This window comes from Typopeltis vanoorti, chromosome 23 (genome assembly GCF_054136105.1).
Source record: "Typopeltis vanoorti isolate ZY-2024b chromosome 23, IOZ_Tvanoo_1.0, whole genome shotgun sequence".
NCBI lineage: Eukaryota > Metazoa > Arthropoda > Arachnida > Uropygi > Thelyphonidae > Typopeltis > Typopeltis vanoorti.
In genome coordinates, this window is record NC_143571.1 from 89831506 (window position 1) to 89854765 (window position 23260).

The window sequence follows — 23260 nt, forward strand, 5'->3', positions numbered from 1 at the left end:
TTTGTAAGGGAAGCTCAATATTTAGTATTCATGCGCGAAGACCCTCATTTGCATTTCCAAATCCCTTCTTAATATTCAGAATAAACGTAGGAAGGCATTGCGCCCAAAGGAATGGTTTCATTAAAATGGTTAAAGTTAAAATAATAGACTTATGCGACTTTTTCTTAAGTAATCATCAGAAAAATATGTCAGTTATTTCGGTTTTTGTGAATCATCATAAAAAAAAAATAATATAAAAAATACGCATCTTAAATAGTGACAAAAGAAATATCGGTTCTTGGGATTAATCTAATCTGGTTTCTAAGTAAGGGTTCCGCTAGAACGGCAAATGAAATTATTTATTATAATAATACTATTACTTTGCTAGTCCGTCCTGTAATGAGCCCACACCCATATCTGAACAATTGTGCACACGAGCTTGCAATACAAGGGACATAAAAATGATATAATACGACACGCCCTCTGCAGGAAAAGAAATGTTTTGGCACTAAACAAATTGAAAAATTTACCTGCGGAGTATAAACGTAGATTGATGCCACGCAGTGATCTATTTTTGCTTTCAGATATTCATCACCTTTGCTACTTATTATGATTCTACCTGAATGTTGTCGTGTTCAATATAATCTTTTTTTTCTTTTTTTTTTCCAGAACATTTCAAATAAGAAAAAGACTATAGCTTAAATTATCATATCATGAATGAAATAAAATAGATGCTCTTACAAATCCTGTATTCAAAAATGCAAAAATAAATAAATATAAGCAAAATTAAAATAACAGATCAGCCAGTGGAATATCCAAATCTAATAAACGAAAATTCAGAATAGAGAAATGCACCAGTGGTAAGAGTTGATATAATGGAAATCAGTGGATATATTTGTCAGCAAGAACTACTATAAAATTATATCTTGAATGTGATGTAGAAGTTACTGAAACATTTATTGTTGACCAAACCGGCTGATCACGGCGCATGTCACACTCCTACCAGCTGATGCGTTTTCTAAGATGCGTGCGTAATCGATTCAGCGCCTCCTGGTCACTAGTAATACGTTGTGATGGATAAATAACAAAGACGTATTAATTAAATCGCATCTGCACAACACGTAATGAAAATTTTGCATCCTTTGCGCCATCAAACACTCAATTCTTCTGTGTGTGTCGTTAATAAAATTTATCTGAAGTGTTTCCTTATGGAAACCAAGAAGTTATTAAGAGCGTCAGGTCACCTATCTCCAACGAAGCCCTGCCAGTCCTTTCTCTCTCTCTCCATCTCTTGCGGCTGCCCAAGTTATTACCCGTTTTATGATCCATGACTACCCAGGTGTCACAGATATCAATATGATATAAAATTCTGCATCCTTCCCGACACGCTGCTCGCGTATGTCTGTCCGAAAGCTATCGAAAAACTTGAGGAAGAGCATTTTTCACGGGAAGACAAAGACATTCCATATATTAGAATGCAGTGGATTCCATACATCCATGCAGACAGCATCCATCCATCAAGCTGCCCGCTAATGGTCTGATCAAAGTTCTTCTTTCTCTTGCAGACGCACCGGCGAGAGCCACCATCAGACAGTTGGAAGACGACGCTAGTAAAGGTCAGTCCGTCACTTTGCTGTGCGAAATTGACGATCCAGGGTATCCCACAGCTTCGTCTTTCCGGTGGTGGAGGAACGGGGTGCTGCTGAACGCGAGAAGTAGCGCCATGGTGACAGATCCGGTTAGCACAAAAACAGTCGGAAATTACTCTTGCGCGGCTGAAAATGAACTCGGAGCGGGAATTCCTGGATATTTCCTCCTCAAAGGGAAAGGTGAGTGTTTTTGTCACTGTCTTTCAAAGTAATGACACGCGCTAATGGAGTTGCTTATCGTCTCGTACCGGAAGTGGTGGGAACGATTCTATAGCGCAGCAGGGCCCATCAGATCTTCAATATTATTCGGACTCTAAATTAATAAATAAAAGTACATGAATAAGATATCAGCGAATGTTACTGATCTCTTACGTAAGCTAAATGCCAAATAAATTTAGTGATAACAGCAGTTCCTCTGTTTAATGTGCTCTTCTAGTGAGTATAACTTTGTCAATATCGGATTCTGACGTATCATTTTTGTACCGTACCTGCTTAATGGTTGTTGTGCTGCTAAGTTATGGTAATTATGACACAATTAAAACAGAACTTTAATTGCTGTTGTTCTTTTTTCCCTAAAATATCCATTCAAAAATTATGGAAAAAAGGAAGGTATAGAAAAAGTAAAGAAAAACACCTCAAATACTTAATAAGTGCTCTACATCAGACAGTTGATTCAAAATTGTGATAATTGGGTCATTCAGTGGGTATGATATATTGATAGCAACTCCTCTCCTAAAATGCGATAAGGTACTTAGTGAACAATACAGAAATGTAGACTATATTTACTCACAGACGTACACAACGGTTCCAGACAAAGAAATCAACAAATTATTGAAAGCAACCGAATTTTTAATTTGTGGACATTTTAGCCTTTATGTACAGTATTATGAGAAAGCAGCTGATAAAATACGTATAGAAAATTATAGACTATGATAATAATTTTAACAAAATACATTTAGTGAAATCTATTCGAAATTTATGTCTTCTTCTTCTTCTTCTTCTTCTTCTTCTTCTTCTTCTTCTTCTTCTTCTTCTTCTTCTTCCTAACATGGAATTTAAGCCAAGTGGCCTGTTCCAGTCTCATGCCATCTCTTTCTTGGTCTTCCGATTCTTCTTTTTCCACTTATTTTGTATCTGTATAACATTTTTGGTAGTCTGCTGTTGTCCATTCGATTTATATGTTCTATCTCCATTTTTGTTTATACTGTCTTATGGAGTAATTAATTGGTTTTATTTTCAGGGATTGTAAGATTTCTTCATTTGTTTTGTGGTCCCACTTGGTATATCCAGCTGTTTTTCTGAGGAACTTCATTTCTGCTGTTTGAATTCGTTTTTCATCTTTCCTTTTCATGTTTCGCTTCCGTATAGTAGGGTTGGTTTTGACAAGACATTATGTAGTCTGATTCTAGTGTGTGTTTTGTACTAGGGATGGCTTAAATATATTATACTTGTTATATTTATTATATATATTATTATTTATGTTAAATATATTATTCATTATGTAATTTACTTTGATAAAGTTTGATATTTTAGTGTGTATCTTTTTCGTCTTCGTAAGATAAAGGAAATCTCAAGTATCTGAAAGTGTTTACTTGTTCTAGTATTTTATTATCTATCACTATTTTACTTCTTATTGGGTTTTCTCCTTTGAATACAATTATTTTTGTTTTTTCTTTAGATATTGTCATACTATATTGTTTTTAGATATCATTTAATGATTTTAATGATCTTTGTAAATCATCTTCTGATATAGCTAATACTATTTGATCATCTGCAAATAGTAGTGTATCTATCTTCATTTGCGGGGTCATTCGTATACCCAAATGGGTTTTACTGTTTCCAGATTGTTAATATTTCATTTATATATATATATATATATATAAGTGCTATATATATATATATATATATATATATATATATAAGTGCTATATATATATATATATATATATATATATATATATATATATTGAAAAGCAGAGGTGAGAGGGTACATTCCTGTCGTACTCCTCTTGAGATCTTTCCATTCTGAGATGTGTTCTAATTTAACTGCTATTTTATTTCCTGTGTATATTTCTTGAATGGACTGTAAAAGTTGGTTTGGTATGTTTAAATCAGTTAATATTTTAAACAATGTTTGTCTACTAATTTTGTCAAAGGCTTTTCACAATCAATAAAGGCCACATGTGTTTCTTTTTGAAATTCTCTTCTCTTTTCTATTAATAATTTTAAAATAAAAATTGGATCTATGCAGGATCGGCCTTTTCGGAAACCATTTTGTTCTTCTAGTAATTTGTCTTCTGCAATGCTGCTTAGTTTCTCTTTTAATATTCCTGCATATATTTTATATTCTGTATTCAGCAGGCTAATTCCCCTATAAATATTGCAATTGTCTTTATTTTATTTTTTTATAGATTTGGATAACCAGTACTTTTTCCAAGAGTTAAGGGGTTTTCCGGACATCCAAACCATATTAAAAAATTTCAGAAGTCTTTCATTAAATTTTTCACCCATTTTTGTATAGTTATATATTTATATTGTCTTTTCCTGGTGTTTTCCTATTTTTCATCTTCTTTATTATATTTTCAGTTCTAACATTGTGATATTTTCTATTAGTTCATTCTTTGTCTTATAAAATTTTATTTCATTGTTCTCATCTGTCCAGAGATTTTGGAAATAGGTCACCCATTTTTCTAAATCTACTAACTGCTGTAGCAGATAAAATAATAGAAAAGTTACATAATTTAATTATTTAGTTTACATAATAACATAAACAATGCGCCCGTTAAGTCATGAGATTGATTTTTTTACAGGACTGCCCTTTGAATAAAAGTGTAACAAACGTGGTTATAGTTTTGACTACTAAAGTGTGTTGTAATCGCAGGTATAGCTTTCGAGTCGGGTGACGCAACAGTTTTCTTTGTGTGATGGAACATCCACCCCCTCCTTCCCTTATTCGCAGATTTGGCTTCTGCATACTTTTCTCAAAGATGTAGTGTGCTTTGAAATAAGATTGCTTCAGCGACATTGAGGACATCCAACGTGTAAAAGTGTAATGCAGACAGAAGGAGGTTCCGTTCTGGACTTCCTCCGTGCCATCGAATACCTGCAAAACAGATGTAAACGTTGTGTGGAGTTGGAAGAAGGTTACGTTGAATCTAATTGACAATTCCAAATACAGATCTTTGTTTTTATATAATAATTGTTGTCTCATTACTTAAACAGACACACTGTGTAACTAAAAGACAAAAATATAGACGAGAAAAAAATAATAAATTTCAGAAAATATAAATATTTAAAGGATATTGAATCACAGAAATATCATAGGCAGCAGAGATGAGACATTTTAAAGCACTTAAAGAATGTATAAAATTACATCGTATAAAATGATGACATCAGAAAAAAATTGAATATTCATAGTTTAAACGGAAAACGATCAAGGAAGCTAGGCTGGAACAGGCAAATGCCCAATCCTTGATGAGAAGAAGAACTTCTACAACAATCAACATTCACACGTATTTAGCTAACTAAAATTCGTCTTCCAAAATAACTCTGTTCAGAAAGGAACCTTTTCTTTCTTTCCAAACTATGTTACAATAATCCCCGTAAAAGCCTATTTTGGTGTTACCAATCCCAATAATGATAGATGGCGTCTTTTTATGCAATGGAAATACTGCGCCATCGAACTCATTATCAAAAGCAGGCCACATCTGATACCAGACCATCGCCACATCTCACAGGCTGCTGTCATCACTCGGCACGGTCAGTAACGATGAGCTTTGCGACTGGAGATAGCTTGTACGTTGAGAATATCGGCTGTGCAAGCCCCACTCGTTTAGCGTCCGTCACTGTTCCCATGGAAACAGCATAAACAAAATTCCCCAAAGCTAAGATTGGCGTCGGTGGCGAAGTGGGATATATGCTTCTGTTTGGTTGGGAAAAGAAATTCATGGCGGAGTCCGCACTACCTGGTCGTTCAATGCATTGCGCTTTGTGTAACACAGACATACGAACCTTTTATGCTGCATCGTTAATTAAAGATAAATAATGTGGCTTTAAACACAGTACTATATCAAGATGTGTTTGCAAGGGCATCATGATCGCGGGAACACTGTTTTTTTTTGGGGGGGGGGGGTGAGATGGAAGAAAGACTCCAATCACAATTTTACTTCACATCTTTCACACAATAGTTTCTATGCTTATTATCATCTTATGAAAAATCTTAAGTTCATCAAATGCCATCTCGCAATTTATTTTCCACTGTATGAAAGGCATACGAAAATATTCACACGGTTGGCAGAACTTGATTACTTTTGTTTCTTTCCCATTGAAATCACATTCAAGCAAATAAAGGATTAAGCACTAAATTATATTATTATTATTATTATTTTATTTTTTGGAAACAAGCTGATTTCGATACAGTGGATCTCAACTTATGATAGTGATTTAACGCGAAGCAAAACAGAATTTCTTGTATTTATTTATTTATTTATTTACTTTTTTTGAAATTATACAGTTAAAAGTAAAACCAGAAACTCTCACGAAACGGGAAAAAAAATCTTAAGAAGAAATTTCATATCTATAATGAGAAAGTTCGGTGTAACTTAATACCCAAGTAATCCAGCACGTTTGAAAAGCTCCGTACAGAAGGAGAGCGATTTATCACCATGTCATAATCCTTCCCGTTCTCATCTGTTACATAACTTATTCAGAAAAGCTCTCGACAGTATTAAAACCAGACTGACTTGTTCGCTTCGTGTCACAATAAAGATAGTTATTTTGGCTGCCGGCAGCCGACTTGTGTTTCCTTCACCCAAGAGATACACAAGATCATTGTAACTCGCACGACAATAGTCCCATCACCGTTCCATCTAATGTCAAGACCCGAACCACAGAACCCCCATCAATACTTTCCGTCAGTGCAATGTGAGATTTATATCAGCAGTTATTACTGTGATTTTATCAGTCTGTCAGAAGCAGGTCACTGCATCACGACGAACGTTTAGATAGATGGCGCTCTATGTCACTACAATCGCAATAGAGAATAAAAAAAAATGAAAGTGTCGTATATCTCCAACTTATTTTTTAACCTTTTATAAAAAGAAAGAAAGAAAAAAAATATATTCTTTCAATATTTTAAATTAAAAAAAAAACACAAACTGTTGAAAGCAAGCGACACTTTCAAATGCATTGCATGAAGATTATTTGATTTCCAGAACACGTGATTTGCATGTACGAGATAAAAGATGAAAACATTACTGATTTTAGTAATAAGTGCATTTCTGTTATTGAAAACAAATGTCTCATGTTTCCTTACAATTATATTATTGCTTGGTATTGTGGATGAGGAATACTTATTTGCGAGTAACAAGGAGGAGTGCGATTTTTTCAGTACAAATAATATAAATGAGGTATGATAGACATTATCTCTGTAGACTGTGTCCTACTAATGTCTTTCTCGGTGAGTATTCACGTCTCTCTAGAAGATGTTTGTATCTACTATTACTACTACTTATAATAATAAATTAGATAGCGTAGAATTTTTATTCTTTCCGTTCACTGGTTGATTGGATTTCCTCAAACATTTCTGCTCTCTCTCTCTCTCTAGGCTTACACGTTCATTTTGTTCCTGTAGTCTTTGACAATGGTGGTGCACAGTACCTATACTGTCCACTAGCATTTATAAGAAGTAATAAAGAAATTGGCAGTATGGACAGCCTCTACTGTCCATCAATTCTCGTCTCCTTGCCAAAGCCAATAGGTCATTCTCACTTTGACGTGCGATTCTCTAGCTGCTCGGGAGGTTTATTTATAGCATATCGCGGATGCTAGTGCGAGCCGATTACTATCTTCCTGGATGACTCTGTGTTCCACAGAAAATTCATGGCATTCGCTTTAATATAGCTTTGGCAGTTCGGAGAAGGAGGTGGACCATTTCTCGCTTTAAATTTTCAGTGTGATTTAGAGTATCAAACATGACTGCCAGTGTATATATACTGAGTATATAGAGAGATCATACAGAAATTTATGTTCTCGATGTCATTAGCATGCACTTTTAATAAAGATAGGCTGCGCTCGCCAGCTGGCAACCTTCCATACCATGCGATCTCTAAAAATGTGGTTCGAAGTCCTAGTTTCACGAATCCAAAAAATATTGTACAATTACTGACCAATTAATTTCCAACTCTACAGCATCTTCCCCCTCTCTCTCTCTCTCTCTCTCTCTCTCGTACCATTGTGTATGGCGGAGGCATCATTAGACTTTCGAGTATATTTCACATAATTAAATCCACATGTTGGGACAACAAAACACGAAGCGCTTGCATAACAAATCGCCATTTTGATTAATTCTGACATTCCTTCCCATAAGCTGCTTTTTCGAATATTATTCTGTAGGATAACGCCTTTAGTTCTATTAGAATTGAGCTTTTAATATTATTATTTTCTTTCATTCATTTATTTATGGTACCAGGCTGCGTTCGATAGTCATTGAAAGTCTGAATAAGTGGCTTTTTTGCTTTTCGACAGCAGGTTGCTTAATAATATCCTCTGCCATACACTTAAGAACTATTATTCTCTCAGGACACAACAGAAGGAGAGCTCTTGGGGAAGGGGAAGGACAATGCTATTGATTCATTAGCGAGCCTCAAGGCACGTGCAGGTGATGCTGTTATATTTATGTGGTTATATTAAATGATGCACTATTACAGGCAATTATTTCTAATTCTATTAAGAGTGAATAGAATAGCACTGGCCTCCATTCATGTACCCCCTAATGGGTTGGGATGCATCACGTGGGGGTTACTAAACGTTATCCAAAGATGCATGGTCACGTTACTGAACGCGGATGTTCGTATACTGCCCTCGGGACAGAGGGGTGGCTCAATTAGGCTACTTTGATTACCGTACGATTTTCCTCTCTACGCAGAAAACCAATTAGCAAAAGCGAGTACAGATGTGGACAGTTAAACACACTATCGGATCAAAGCAATAACAGCCTTGGGTGGGGGTTGCTTGAAAAGCAGCTGTAGGTATTGAATGAACTGGGTTAATCCAGGAGAGAGGAATCCACATCTTTCTCGAATGCAGCAGGGCTGTAAACGAATTACACGTAACTGAATTTAAGTTATGAGAATTCTCTTTTAATTCTCCGGGACCCAAGAGATGCACCGCACAAGGAAAATTAACTTGAAAATTGTATTACTCATTTTCCTTATACTGTGCAATCGGGAATATGAACAATGTGATTTTGACCAATTTTATGCATGTAACTGCATTAGATAAAGATATAAAGTGAAGTGAAAATAAAGACATATTTATAAGTTTGTGTTTTATATTTTGACAATCCTTTCCAAATTATTTATTTATTTATTTATTTTGAGGGCCACCAGAAATTTCATAACGCAGAAAGAGAAATTCTACTGCAGTAGTTTAAGAAAAACTACTTTCATTACATGGATGATGGAGAACTATTCTTATTTCGTTTTTTCTTTTCTTCCTTTCTTTAGCACCTCCGGCGTTTGTGGAGATGCTTCCCGAAGTGGGCGGCGCTCTGAGAAACGCCTCCGTGGTCCGACTATCATGCCGTATCGAATGCGATCCACTGTGTGAGGTCGAATGGTACAGGAACAACGAAAGTCTGGAGGGATCAAAGTTTTTTCTCGTGGAGAACGAAGACCATCAGACAGACGTCGGGAGAAATATATTCAAATCTGTCACGAGCACTCTCACCTGGAGCATGAACTATCTGCCCTCTGGGAGCTTCGACAACAACAACTTTTCTTGTAGGAGCTCTGGAAACGAAATTGGACCAGGAGTGTCGAGCACCATGATGTTCAGGGTAGAATGTAAGCAGGTATTTCTGCCTTTTGATAGTAGTGACTTCATTTCGTTCCCAATTCTGAATTCGCTTTTTCATGTTTCGCTAAATTTCTTGACATAAATCAATTCAATTTAGACTGAAATTTGGATATAAAAAATTAAGATATATTTATGTAAATATTAAATTATTTGGTACAGATTTCCAAACTACAACAACACTTTAAAAATTTTCACTCTGTATTTGCAGACACATAATTCACAGTTCGACATTAATCCCTTTGGTAAAATCAAGTTCTGTATTACGTTTACTAGAAATAATAGATACAAAAAGTGCTTTGTAAGATTGCCAAGCACTTTGCTCATGGTCGTCTGCTATCTATAGATGTCTTGCGTACGCCACAGTTATTTGTGCGGTGTTCCTTCAGTGTTAGCAAATAGTGCGTTCTAGAACTCATAAAAACAGTGAGTAAAATAGTAATTTAAGGTTCGGAATATTTACACATACCATATCCGTGCAATAGTACGATAACTCTGGCAAGCTGTGAATATTCAGGATCAAGTTTTCTTTGAGAACGGATAGCACTAGAAGAGATCAAGCAATACCGGTTAATCGAATAAGTTTATTTGGAGCTGGACAGAAATTTAGTCCTATTTATAGCCGAATGCCACACAGCTGGTACAGTTCGATCCCGCCTATATATGTATATGTATATAATACATTTTATGTAAAATTTGATCGTGCCTTTGAGATGAATATTTTAGCTTTCTGTTGTATGGTCTTGAGCGAGTTGGGAACGTTTCTTCTGCGTGAAAATAGAGAAAGTCTTCTCTTTTCTTCTGCGTGAAAATAGAGAAAAAAAAATATATATATATTAACCAATAATATATATATATATATATATATATATATATATATTTATAAATTCTTCCTACAATATATATATATATATATATATATATTGTAGGAAGTATTTTTACCTTGGGTATAAATATGTTAAAGATACCAAGTAATTTTAAACCTGGTTTTACTCCATTTCCCAAGTAAGCAAACAGACTAAAAGTCACGTTTGCGCCTGCAATTGATGCAAGTCTAACTGATCCCACAGGTAGTGCAGGACCAGGCAACTCGTGGCAAAGGTGGAACAAGCTCCGATCACTAATCTTAATATTTACCCTTAATGCCAAAACACATCTCCAAGAAGGGGATGTATGATGTTTTGTATTAAAGGCAAGGGGCCACAACCCAGACCGGTTTCGACCTTTATTGAGGTCTCGTCAGTGGGAGCTAGGCTAGAAATACCAAGATTTAGTCATACAGAGCTTGTAAGTATTTCGCCAAAACAAGTTACCATAAGGTGTTTTAACCTTATTAAATAAAAATCTCTGGAGGAGATATAAATGTAGGAAGTATTTTTACCTTGGGTATAAATATGTTAAAGATACCAAGTAATTTTAAACCTGGTTTTACTCCATTTCCCAAGTAAGCAAACAGACTAAAAGTCACGTTTGCGCCTGCAATTGATGCAAGTCTAACTGATCCCACAGGTAGTTGTTCCACCTTTGCCACGAGTTGCCTGGTCCTGCACTACCTGTGGGATCAGTTAGACTTGCATCAATTGCAGGCGCAAACGTGACTTTTAGTCTGTTTGCTTACTTGGGAAATGGAGTAAAACCAGGTTTAAAATTACTTGGTATCTTTAACATATATATATATTATATATATATATTATTGGTTCTGCAAGTTTCATTACTGTCGATCTCTTTTCATTCATTTATCTGTAAATAACATTTCTGACACACGGCCCTTTTTTTCATGATCTTTGAAATATTAATTTAATTATCGTTTGAGGAAGTTAGTCAAAGATGTCATGAGATACATCAGTCAATGGTTATCAATAATAATGATTTTTTTACGATAACAAAGCTTTCATAATCAAGTACGTGATGTACGTGAGTATTGTAGATAAAAAGTCATGACAATAGTAACAATAATAGTACTTTTTTGACAACAATAATTTATTTTCTTTCAAAGAAATTTCGTGTACATAAAAGAATATAAGCACAAACATTCCAGTGTCGTACACAACATAGAGTTTTCAATACAGAGCACTGCTTACATTTTTTAACAATAAATGCAAATAACATTTTATAGTTACGTCTACAATTTTTCAATCACGTGTTTAATTTAATAATAATGATAATAATAATAATAGAGTGAGTTGGTAAAAAAAATAGTAGTGAAAGGATGATGAGGTCTATTAATCCCACTGACTTAGAAGCTTTCCTGAAGACAGTGGAATTAACATAAGTCATGTTTTATCCCTTTGTTACGTTTTTATTAGTTTGTTGCCATGGTTACCATGTTTTATATGATATGATGTACTTTTGCTGAACTAAGTGCATTGATACAATTTCTACATTTTGTCTTTTAATGTTCTGCAACTGTTTATATGTTTTGGATTGCAAGCAGGTTGTTGAGTAGTGTGAGTATGAGATGCTCTCTCTCGCTGTATGAGATCTAGCTGTGCACAGAGTTGAGGTTAGTCCTTTTGCGATACGTATCGCTGTTGTTACAGTAAGCGTTATTGAAATACTTAGTAATAGTACATAATATCTTATATTATTTATGCTCAGGATTTTGCATTACAGTATCGGTTAGCATCTGCTGGTGTGTACAGCCTCTAAAGCTCCGTTGAAAAAATTCTTCGGTGTTTTTTTTTTCTAAATTTCATAAGTGACTGTTTGCTGTGTTTGCATAGACGGTTATACCATACATTAGTATTATTTCACAAATCCGTTATATGAGAGTTATTTTATTTATTTATTTATTATTTTTGGAAGAGTTTTGCAGCAATGGTGCGTGGTTTGTTATGGAGGTATTCTATGTGTTTAGTCCATTCAAGGTATAATACTAATATTCAGCTATTATTAAGCAGTCCTGCTACTCATGTTAGTATGTCTTTATTGCACCTTCCTTAATGTGTAATTAATATTGTTATACTTAATGCTATTATGTTTATTGTTTGTAATATTTGTAATCATCCTCGAAGCCCAATAAAGTTGGTTATTATTAACAAAAACTATTTGTTGAAAAAATACATTTAATATGTGTAAGTAACCCTTCTCGTAAGAAAAATTATTGCAGATACGGCACATCTGATAAATGTTATAATTCGAAGAATTCGAATGTAAATATGATTGAATGGAATCTGTATGTTTGGAAAAAATAAAAAATTAACTAAATTTATCAGGAAAGAAAAAGCATGCCTACGGCGAAAGGCCAAAAATTGAAGAAAATCCTTATTTTTAAAAATGAAAGAATAGTGTTTTATAAATAGCGTATAGGGAGGCAAGTTTTTTTGTTTGTTTGTTGTTGTTGCAAGAAAGGGGTATTTCACTTTAAAAGTTTGAAAACGACTAACTTAACCTATAAATACGATGGCACAAACTTCATTCTTGCCGGCATTTGTTGCCAAGTGCTGACTGACAATTGTATTTTTGGATTTGATTCCAAATGCAGTCATGATTTTTATTTTGAATCAAATCCAATAATATAATTATCAGAACTTGTTATATAATTATGATATGTTAATATAATTATTATATTGTATAATTATAGATATAATTATTAATTTTATTTTTAATAATGTATGAATGATAATAAAATTATTTTTAATAAATGATAAAAATAAAATTATTATCATATAAATAAATAAAAATAAAATCATTATCATTTGAGTAACGCTGTGGTTAACTTTTCCCGAGAAGACCTGGATGCCTTTCTCTACCTCTACTCGACTAATACCGGGAATACTTGCTTTTGCTTAGATATCCTGGTTTATTCTTCAACAAAATAGAATTGGCTGAATATATGTCGCAGCCTCGCTAGCAAAACGCTCTTTTTAACATACCAGTTGATTGCAATGTATTTTACGCCTATTCCGGGTTCAACAATGAAGAATTACAAAGAAGCTCCATTTTTGCTGGTGCCCCGCATTCTATCAAAGCCTCTCCGCAATAGTTATGCAATTATGGCATTTCCTGAGAACACTTCATCTCAGCTCCTTTGATCGCCTATATTGGCTTCACGTTGTAAACAATGCATTTAGATCGATAGACTCATTTATTCCCAGGAAACATGGCAAATCTGAATAACTCGAGAAGGAAAACTACAGCAGCGCCTCTGGTGACAGCAAATAGTAATTGTGACGTGTTTCCTCGCAGTTATTTTATCGTACTCGTCTAATGTTTTGTATCCGATAGCAGATACACATCTTATTAATATGATATTCCATCACGTCTTTATTCGTTGTGGGTGGATACCCTGCCCCATTACGTGACTTAGGCACGACATGCCATTAACAATTTATAGGCTGCTACTTGATGGTCTCTCACGTCCACACTTCTTTGACCTCCCGAAGTCGATACGAACAGGAGTTGGCAGTCGAGGCGAGCGCGCGCCTTGTAGTTCTACTAAATATTTTATGCACCGCACCACGTGCACCCCGAAATCTGTGCACTCGGTAAATCATAGAGCTGGTCATTATTCCATCTTGACAATCCATAGATCTCACGCGTCCTCGCTCGATCTTCTCGACTTGGAATTACGACACAGACGGCGCCGACCACATAAGGACTGATGGGCACCTCTTTGTGATTCTTCAGAAGAAGCGAACACACGCGCGCGCACGCACACACGCACACACACACACATACACACACTGCATTCTAAGAAATATACGCAGCCAACGACTACACGCTCGCCATTTGTTTGAGGTTCCTTAGCGTACCTCCGGAACTTCGTGCTCGCTCCGCTGATAGCGCTGAAAGAACTCCGCCTTATGTATGTCGTGTGAAATCACCCAAATGCATTTTGAAGCTATTTTATAGGGTGGTGTAAGGACTTCTGGGCGACATGCGCATTCCTAAGCGATGAGGGGATTAAAGTAAAGTAAGTCATGTCCGTATCTCGTGGGGGGGGGGGGGTTAAGACAATTTCAGAATCTCCAACGCAAGAGCACACTTTCTAAGAAAATTTTAACCTGTGGTCACACCAGTAGCTAATATCTTGGCTTATACATGCACTATTTATTTATTTATTTACGATTATTTGTCTGTGTTACGACTAAGGAGCTTTCAGAAGCAACCTCGACTATAAAGCATCTACAGATCTAGTTATATCATATTTAAACCTGCAATGTCGTTTATTTTATTTTTAATATATTTGGTTAAATTTATTATTGTATATTTTACTTAATTTATAATTGTATATATAAAGCAGTATTGTTTCACGTGAGACAGTCACTTTCTCTCCTTTTCTTTTCTATTTTTTTTTCTTTCCTGTTGTGTTTTTTAGATCCACCGGAAGATGTGAGGATCTCCATATTTCAAGTAGAATTAATCGAAGGAGACGTTCCAGATGATTTAGTGTGTTCGGCATCTGCCCACCCATTAGGCAACTATCTTTGGAGGGTAGGAGAAAAGACATTGGCTCGTGGTCCCGTGTTGTCTTTCAACACGTCGATATCGCGGGATATGGGTGGAAACTACACGTGCACTGTCACTAACCGTCACGGCAAAGGAAGAGCTGATGCAGTTGTCGTTGTACACCGTAAGTTTCTTTCAACTTTTCCATTCTGCTGCGTCTACGATAATTGATTACTGGCTCACCTTCCGATCGTCGACGTAACTCCTTTTCGCTGCTTATTTTAAGAAGCCAGTCATTTTCTTTAGAAATGGAACTGCGACAAAATGTTCATAAGCCACTCGGTTACCTTTAAATATATGCAGCGTACAGTAATGCGTAATAAATGGAAATTAGCTGTAAATACAGAAATTCAATAATGAAAACCCCCTGGAAAATGAACCAGTGCAATTTCATTTGATATTGAAATTGATTTCTCATTTTTAAGGCATTTTTTCCTCTAAGAAACTGTCTTTAATTTCTAATTTGGATGACGTTTGGGAGACGGACACTAAAATTCCATAAAAATTTAAATTCTCCTTTCATTTATATAAATTATTTGGGAAATTAGTATAAAATATATTTTAGAACTAAAAGCTGCAAATTTTCTTTGAAATGTATTAATTTTCGAATATTTTAAATTAATTCCAAAACTTATTCTGATTTTTCTTTAGAAATTAGTCTTAACAACATAACAATTGGTCCGCGCGGTGAGCTTAATGGCTATGCGCTTCGCAACCATATGCCTTGGAAAGGAGTGTCCTAGGTTCGATTCCTGTAGCCAACGTGAGGAGCTTCAGAATCTTTCTGAGACAAAGCCAAGTTAGCCGGTCTTGGGCGTGGACAGCAGGGTTTGTCTTCCCAGTTTATCTGAGGTTTTTCCTCCCGCAAGCAGCCAAACCGGCTCCGTGAACACACGCAGTTACAGCCATCGAATATAACAGGAGGCATAGGGGGCTGGTCACCTTATCCTCGAGACGGGTACGACTTAGAAGGGCTTAAGATAGTTCTGTAACAGGCCAGTAGGCCTAACACGTAGAAGGGAGAAGAAGAACATAACAATTGTATAATCATTTTTATATTCTATTTATATTCTAATGAGATATTAAGGGGGACCTTCCGTAGCGCAGTCGGTATAGACGAAGCTGTGTGATTGGAAAGATGGGTTAGATTCCCGTCCATCACGTGAAAAACCTTTATCTGGTTTCTTTCGACTAAAGTTGAGTTAACCGATCTCATACGAGGTGGAGGTTTTTTTTTTTTTACCTGGAAACTCGGGTTTTTCGTCCCTCAGAACAGGCAAACCGGCCCCCTGAACATACACGGATTTACAGCTATGAATACTTACGACAATATGTGGAAGAGATACAGTAGGGTCCCCTCACCATATGTCGTAACGCCCGTAGTTAACTATGAGTGACATCATGGTAGTGAACCTCCTAGATAGGAGATGGCACTTGAATGGAATGGGATGTCAAGGGTGCCACAGCTTTAGGAGACTCTTCAAGTTTCTTTCCCATTTCAAAGAAACCTGTGTTACTGTCGTAAAAATCTATACCACTCATACGGAGATAAGTAATTCCCCCGCCCCATCTGAAAAGGTTGGATTTTTGCTTCCTTCCAAGAGAGGAAACGATGTCACAAATTCACAAGGTTGACAAATATTAGCTTTGTCATATTAGATTCTGATAATCAAGCTACTGCGTTAAGATTTTACACTTCTGTTTCAGCATTTATCTTAAGCCCTCATAATATTTTTATTTTATTGTAATTGCTAAAATAAATATACATTTTATTGAATATTATGTCTAAATACTGATTATATAATAATTATGATTATATTTGTAAATAAGCAATTATTTCATCAAAAATGGTGCATACCGGCACATAGAAGTTAAATTGGCTTTGTCTTCATTGATCCAAGTTTCTTCCTTAAGATATTAGATTGCGTTTAATATTCGTTTTAATATTCAACACATTTTGAATTTCAAATATATCACTTTGTTCTTTAATTTTTCTCTCTAATTAATTCAGAAAAGTTATATATAATTGCCGAAGTACACGTGATTCAGAAAATACTGTCATTATTATAATGAATAGTATTATAATCGGTAGAGAACATCACGTTCCTTTATAAAAGCATTTCCCATATGGTGCCACTGCTTTAATACATTCGAATACGAAATGATACTTTGGAGTGCATGAAGGCAGTGACACCAACAGCGATATATTCATGCCGGAATAATAAGCAATGTACTGTTTAAAACTTATTCTGCATACTCGTATAAAATATCGTGACAGATTTACATGACCACCACCCTGCATTTTTTAAGGTCATAAAAAAAACAAATAAACAGCAGGTTTGTGAATATTGATATTGCCATTAAATAGAGCACCGTTCAATATTTACTAACCAATAAGCGTTATCTTGGCGCGTCTGTATGGCGAGTAGAGAGCGCTTGAGTTCCCCAACCAACAGATCGGGGCTCGGATTGGATCACTATTACATTGCTTACTCGAAATCTGATATCACATGAAAAAAGTTTGGTGTTCGGTTTCTAGAGCACGGTTATTACACTTAACTCGTAGATGACCCAGAAATTATATGAATGTAGGATACGTTGCAATCCTCTTTAAAAAAAAAATAGTAGCGAGGGGGTCGTTGAAAAATAGCATCTTGAACGGAAAAGACTACCTAGTGCTTTAGAGGTGGAGGAAGCTATTGATGTCATATGTTTATGCCAGGAGAGGCTGAAGGTAAATGTCGGTCCAAGGAAGGAGATCTGATCCTCTCTGATGATTTGTGAATTACTGACAGTAAGGGAAGCTGAGCTGAGATCCCTTATGCCAGAGAAGATTCAAGACCGCCTTTTGTTGGCATTGCAGGCGACCAAGTTATCCTCTTCCTACAGAAAGTAGTATTTAGGACATTGGTTGTACATGATCTTGAATCTCGGGATGTTTGAACATTGCATGGTTTGTCGAATGAGTAGGATGAGTACACTGCCCTACATCAACAAAGCTGTGAATGGGATTAGTGCTGATTAAGGGGCAGGTCTTTATGTACAGGAGAAAGAGGATAGATGATGGCACAGAGCCCTGAGGCATTCTTGCATTGGTGGCAAAGATCTAAGAGAAGGTGTCGTCCAATTTACTGATCAGGCCCTTGATTCTAGACGCGATTAAAATCTCTGGAAATATCAAGAGCCACAGCATTTCTCCGAATGTTTCCACGACACGTGTCTAGTGGTGGGCGATGTAAGGAGAACATTCATGTATCTATACTGAATCGGAGTCAGAATCCATACTGGTAGACGCTGATTCAACTGGGAGTGGGGAGGGGACTCTATGGGTAATAAAGAAGTGGACTGTTGATAACTTTCTCCATTGTTTTGGAGAGGTGATCGGGTGGGTCGATAGTAATCCCAAAAGACGTAGGATAAGTTGAAAAAATACTAGCCTCCACGTATCTGAATAAATGCCGTTGAGTATAGAAGATTGTAGAGGCAATGAAGGACAGGTGTTAGCCCTATTTACACAACATTTCAAACCAACTAGAGAGACACTGTGGGTACCAGAAAACCGTTTAGTGTCCAAGTTTTTTGGGTATTCTTCAAATATCATTTTTGCTGAAAAACCACAAGAGACAAACAATGCTCAGTTGCTGGTATGATAGGAGACTATTAGCTTTGTTTTATCTACGCAGTAGTTGAAGGACAATAATGAAGTCAGGAGGCTAGATTTATCTTTAGGTGTTGTACCAGTAGCGCCATCTGTAAGAGCGAGTGAGTACATGTGAACACACTTTACGTCCGACGTCCTTTGCAAGGGGACATAAGCAACGTCTTCCACTTGGACAGGAGGAAGTTTTCTTCTGTGGGTCTTTATCAGATTTAGATTTGTTTTTGGGTGCTTTGTATTTCTTGAGTGTTTTGTTATAGGCAAAGTATGAAACTGGGGTACCCGCAGTAAGCAATGTATTTCTCCTTCATCTGCTTTGGTATACACTTTCTGTTGATTGGAAAATGGACGAATTTTGGGCAGAATGGAAAACGAATGCCTTGTATCAGAAGAGTAAAGCAATAAATACACCATGGAAAGGAAGAGTAGAATTTCCGAGTAAAGTTATTTGTGGAAGGAACCTTGCACAAGATTGTGATCCGACTTATCGAAAAGAGAGGCGATCTCTACGATGATTCTGAGTAAAAAAAATAATGGGTATTTGAAGAGTGAAGGAGACTATTAGGAATTCGAGTGAGCAAATGTACGATTTGCACTAGGTAACTTTTTATGACATAAACTTTCTCATCGCGCTCGGCTTAGTCTGTGGTGTTGTAAAAAGGGAGTCAGTTGTGGACATGAAGGTCACCTAGGAAGTATGCAATCCAGCTGGATTGTATACAGTCCAGCTTCAGAGATAGAAAAGTGAAGAAGTTAGAGGAATTTTTGAAATTTGGAGAGTGGCAAATACAGCAGATAAATGCTGCTGACTGGAACAAGAAAAATTTCAGACAGAAGAATATAAATTTGGGATGTGGCAGGCGATGTCGGACCTCACAAAGATAGTCAAAGGTTCCGTCCATGCGGGGAAACGAATCAACTCATGAAGTATGCAATTTGAGCATTAAAGGTGGAACCTCCACGTAGTTGCAATTTCGGTTTCATGTCAAGAGTAGGAAATCAGCTCTGTATATCTGCAAGTGAGGATGTACATAATTTATATTAGTGATTATGCCACTTATGTCAATAAAGGGAATGTAAACTGCTGGTCATGACATGCTCGACAGTGCTTCCTATACCATGACTACGACTTTCCCTCTAGACACGATCAAGCAGCAGAGTATGTGGATTACGAATCAGCTGATCGGGAAGCCTCCTGACTCGTTACTGACAAGTTGGGACTGTATACTATCCGGTCGGGTAGTATGCCTGCGGCAATATCGTTCTTACTGATATACAAGTGAACCTGTGCCTGTCTCGTACTCGAAATGGAGGAGGTTTTGAGTTTCTAAGCATGTTTAACAAGCGCTAGAAGGGTATCACTCACACTGTGTGGAGAAGGGAAGAGAAAACGGATACCAGAGCAGGTGCTCTGGAGGCCAAACATGTCATTCGCTTCTTCAGGCCTCCACTTATAGAACAAAAAATATACAGTAGTATGCTAAGAGAGAGAAAGGATATACTGTAACTGAAGACGGATATTACAGTGCTGAGTGAGAAAAATAGATCTTATAGACGCTATAAGGATATTTAATCCCAATAAATACATATTGATGTAAATTGACTTATTCCGCTCGCGCGCGCACGCACGCACGCACGCACACACACACACACACACACACACACACACACACACACACACACACACACACACACACACACACACACACACACACACACACACACACACACACACACACACACACACACACACACACACACACACACACACAGAGTGAGTTGTTCTACACATGTTTGCAAAAATGAGCTTTGAACAACGGTCTGATATTTTCAGGAACCGATTCTAACAAACATCTGAGATTGCGAATATAGCCAGATGAAATTAATGAAAGTGCAGTGCTAATATAACACACCAAAATAATGCACTATAAAATCTTCCTAATTAGTATTTGGGATGCCAAACTAATGAAAAAAACACTTTAATTCTTTGAATTCCGTCTTCCGTCTAGTAGAATCTGGTTGATGAATTAAATTAATCAGAATCGAATTTAAAAACTTCAAATAATTAGTTACCCACTTTTTCTACAGTAATTAGTGTATATTTATATCAGTTCTTAATTCCCCAAATGAAAATTAAATTTGACTCAAGCTATTTACTTCTACGTATGATGCAATATCGATGCAGTCAATCAGGACATGAAACAATGCACGATTTTTATTAATAATGTCTAAGTTCTATAGCTCTTGAATTTTGCATGTTTAAGATATTAACTTATTGTGCACATATCACTTGCCTTCAGTTGCGTATGACTTTGCCACATCCTTTTAAATTGCATTTTCGATCTTAATAAGAACGCATTGCTGTTGCAAGTGAATGTCATGCATGTATTAATGACAATTATTTGATTTTAAATTCTCCCATTCAATAGTTGCTGTCATCAGAAGAATCTTTGAAACAATTAAATCTCTTGTTCTGAAGTATTATTTCCCCTTTCTTCTTTTGTAGACAGGCCAGAGTGTGTAGTAAGGAAGGATTATGACATCGAAGGAAACGTCATATTAGTGTGTTCCGCCCTTGCCAGTCCAACAGTTGTTAATTTTACATGGATGAAGAACAATCTGACCATTCTCGAGGAACAGATCAACCAAAGTCGCCAGGAAAGTACTCTGACATTAGCCGGGGAGACAAGTGACAATTACGGTGTCTATTCTTGTGTTGCCAGTAATTCCATCGGATATTCCGATCCGTGCCACTTACAGCTCACCGCACTTCCTTGTAAGTTAAAGTTTCTGCTCAAAGACATTTCTGTAAAAATTTAATCTGTGTTGTCGACTTGACTGTTCCGCTTAAGCATCGCATTATTGGATTTCTTCTGACTGACTTTTGGAGCAATTTAGTTTCGCGGTGAATGGGGGAAGATAATAATCTGTTAGGAGGAAATATCTTCGAATGAAGATCTGCGAAGAACTGACAAGTCAATTACCATGGCATTTTATCATTATGGGGTCGTTCTACTGGCTTCGCATTAGATGCAACTTTCGGTCTTTCTTTTCTATTAGCAAAACGGTCTAACTCAGACGGTTTCGCTAATAATAAATGCATTAAAATGACAGTTTTGTTTTTAATTCATTTCTCGGTTCTTCTTTGATCCTTTTGTTATTTTAACAGTCTGCGAAACTGCAATACTTCATTGCGTAGAGGATTTCTTATAAGAAATCCTCCACGCCATGAGGAGTTCTTCTGGTATGAGACCATCATCCCCCACTGCAAGCCTGAAGTAACTTCATAAAGATCTACGTTTGGTTTGTAGAGAAGGATTTCTAGATGGAACCTTCATCCAACCATCGCTACGAAACGACAAGCTTTGAACTTTTCGCAAATGGGGATGGAATTTACGTGAGAAAAATAAAAATACGACGAATTGTTTACGTCATTTATGCGTCAATTTCAGGCAGATGGTTGACTATTAATTCTTTGCCTTCACAACTACATCTTAATGTGCGCGTTTAACTATTGATAAGAAAAAAAGAAAGAAAACAGAAAAGAGACGCGAATCTGCGTAATCGTTCATTTTGAGAGAGAGAGAGAGAGAGAGAGAGAGCATAATAATTTTTTTAAGAATGCATTTTAAACGCATTTTCCTTTTTTTGTATAATATATTAATAATATTTAATGTAGATGATAATTTATAGTTGCAGATGAATAAGATTACATTTTTAACAGTGTTTATAGTATAACAATAAGTTATATATATTTTACAAATAATTTTTTAAACATATTTTTTAATAATAATATTTTTTGTATACAAGTACATTCTATATACTGTATATCCATATGCATTTACATTACATATGAATTACGTATAATTTCTTAACATATTATTATGTCTCAGATAAATCACACACACACACACACACACACACACACACACACACACACACACACACACACACACACACACACACACACACACACACACACACACACACACACACACACACATATATTTTATTTTATTTTATTTATTTTTTTTTTTTATGTCAAATAATACTTTATTATCTGTGTAATAAATTACATACGTATACATACAATTTAGTTATACATACTATTTATATAATACATATAATACACATATTTATATAATACATACAATTTAATATAATTACATACAGTTTAGGAGATAATACTACGGGAAGGGTAATGGATGGCAATGCTGTAGCCAATGAAGTTCCAACTGAGGCTCAGCTATTGCTGTTACCCTCTTGCCATGATCAGAGCTTAATAGCTCAATAACACCTTATCCCTACACTGTCCTCTACAGATAACGGGGAAGATGAAAAGCATTCTTGCTTCGCTCCTTTAAGCCAGTCCTTATAAGGAGATAATACTACAATTTTTCACTTGTGGTTCAATTCAGATTCCAGTTTATCTGATACTTTACTTATAATTTGTACAGTGTGCAAGTCATATAGCACAACAATTCATGTGTTATTAGTAGTAATAATGATTTTTGTAATAGTTTACAATCAGTTATAGTTCAGTTACACAGGGTAGATTACACGATTATCTATCTATCTATATAATGTTTTTATGTACAGAATGCTAGGAAAATATCTTATTTAAATTGCGTAAGTAATGATATTAACAATGTGTTTTACATCTTTTTTT

General features: G+C 35.9%; 1 protein-coding gene across 1 annotated transcript in view; it reads left to right on the forward strand.

The window, feature by feature from the left end:
* Positions 1 to 23260, forward strand: part of LOC150094048 (synaptogenesis protein syg-2-like) — a 255756-nt gene that overhangs the window by 217372 nt on the left and 15124 nt on the right. The window contains exons 8-11 of the mRNA XM_090412942.1: positions 1545 to 1808; positions 9134 to 9472; positions 14803 to 15057; positions 21098 to 21367. Of these exons, the coding sequence (XP_090269068.1) occupies positions 1545 to 1808; positions 9134 to 9472; positions 14803 to 15057; positions 21098 to 21367 (1128 nt within the window). The remainder of the gene's footprint in view (positions 1 to 1544; positions 1809 to 9133; positions 9473 to 14802; positions 15058 to 21097; positions 21368 to 23260) is intronic.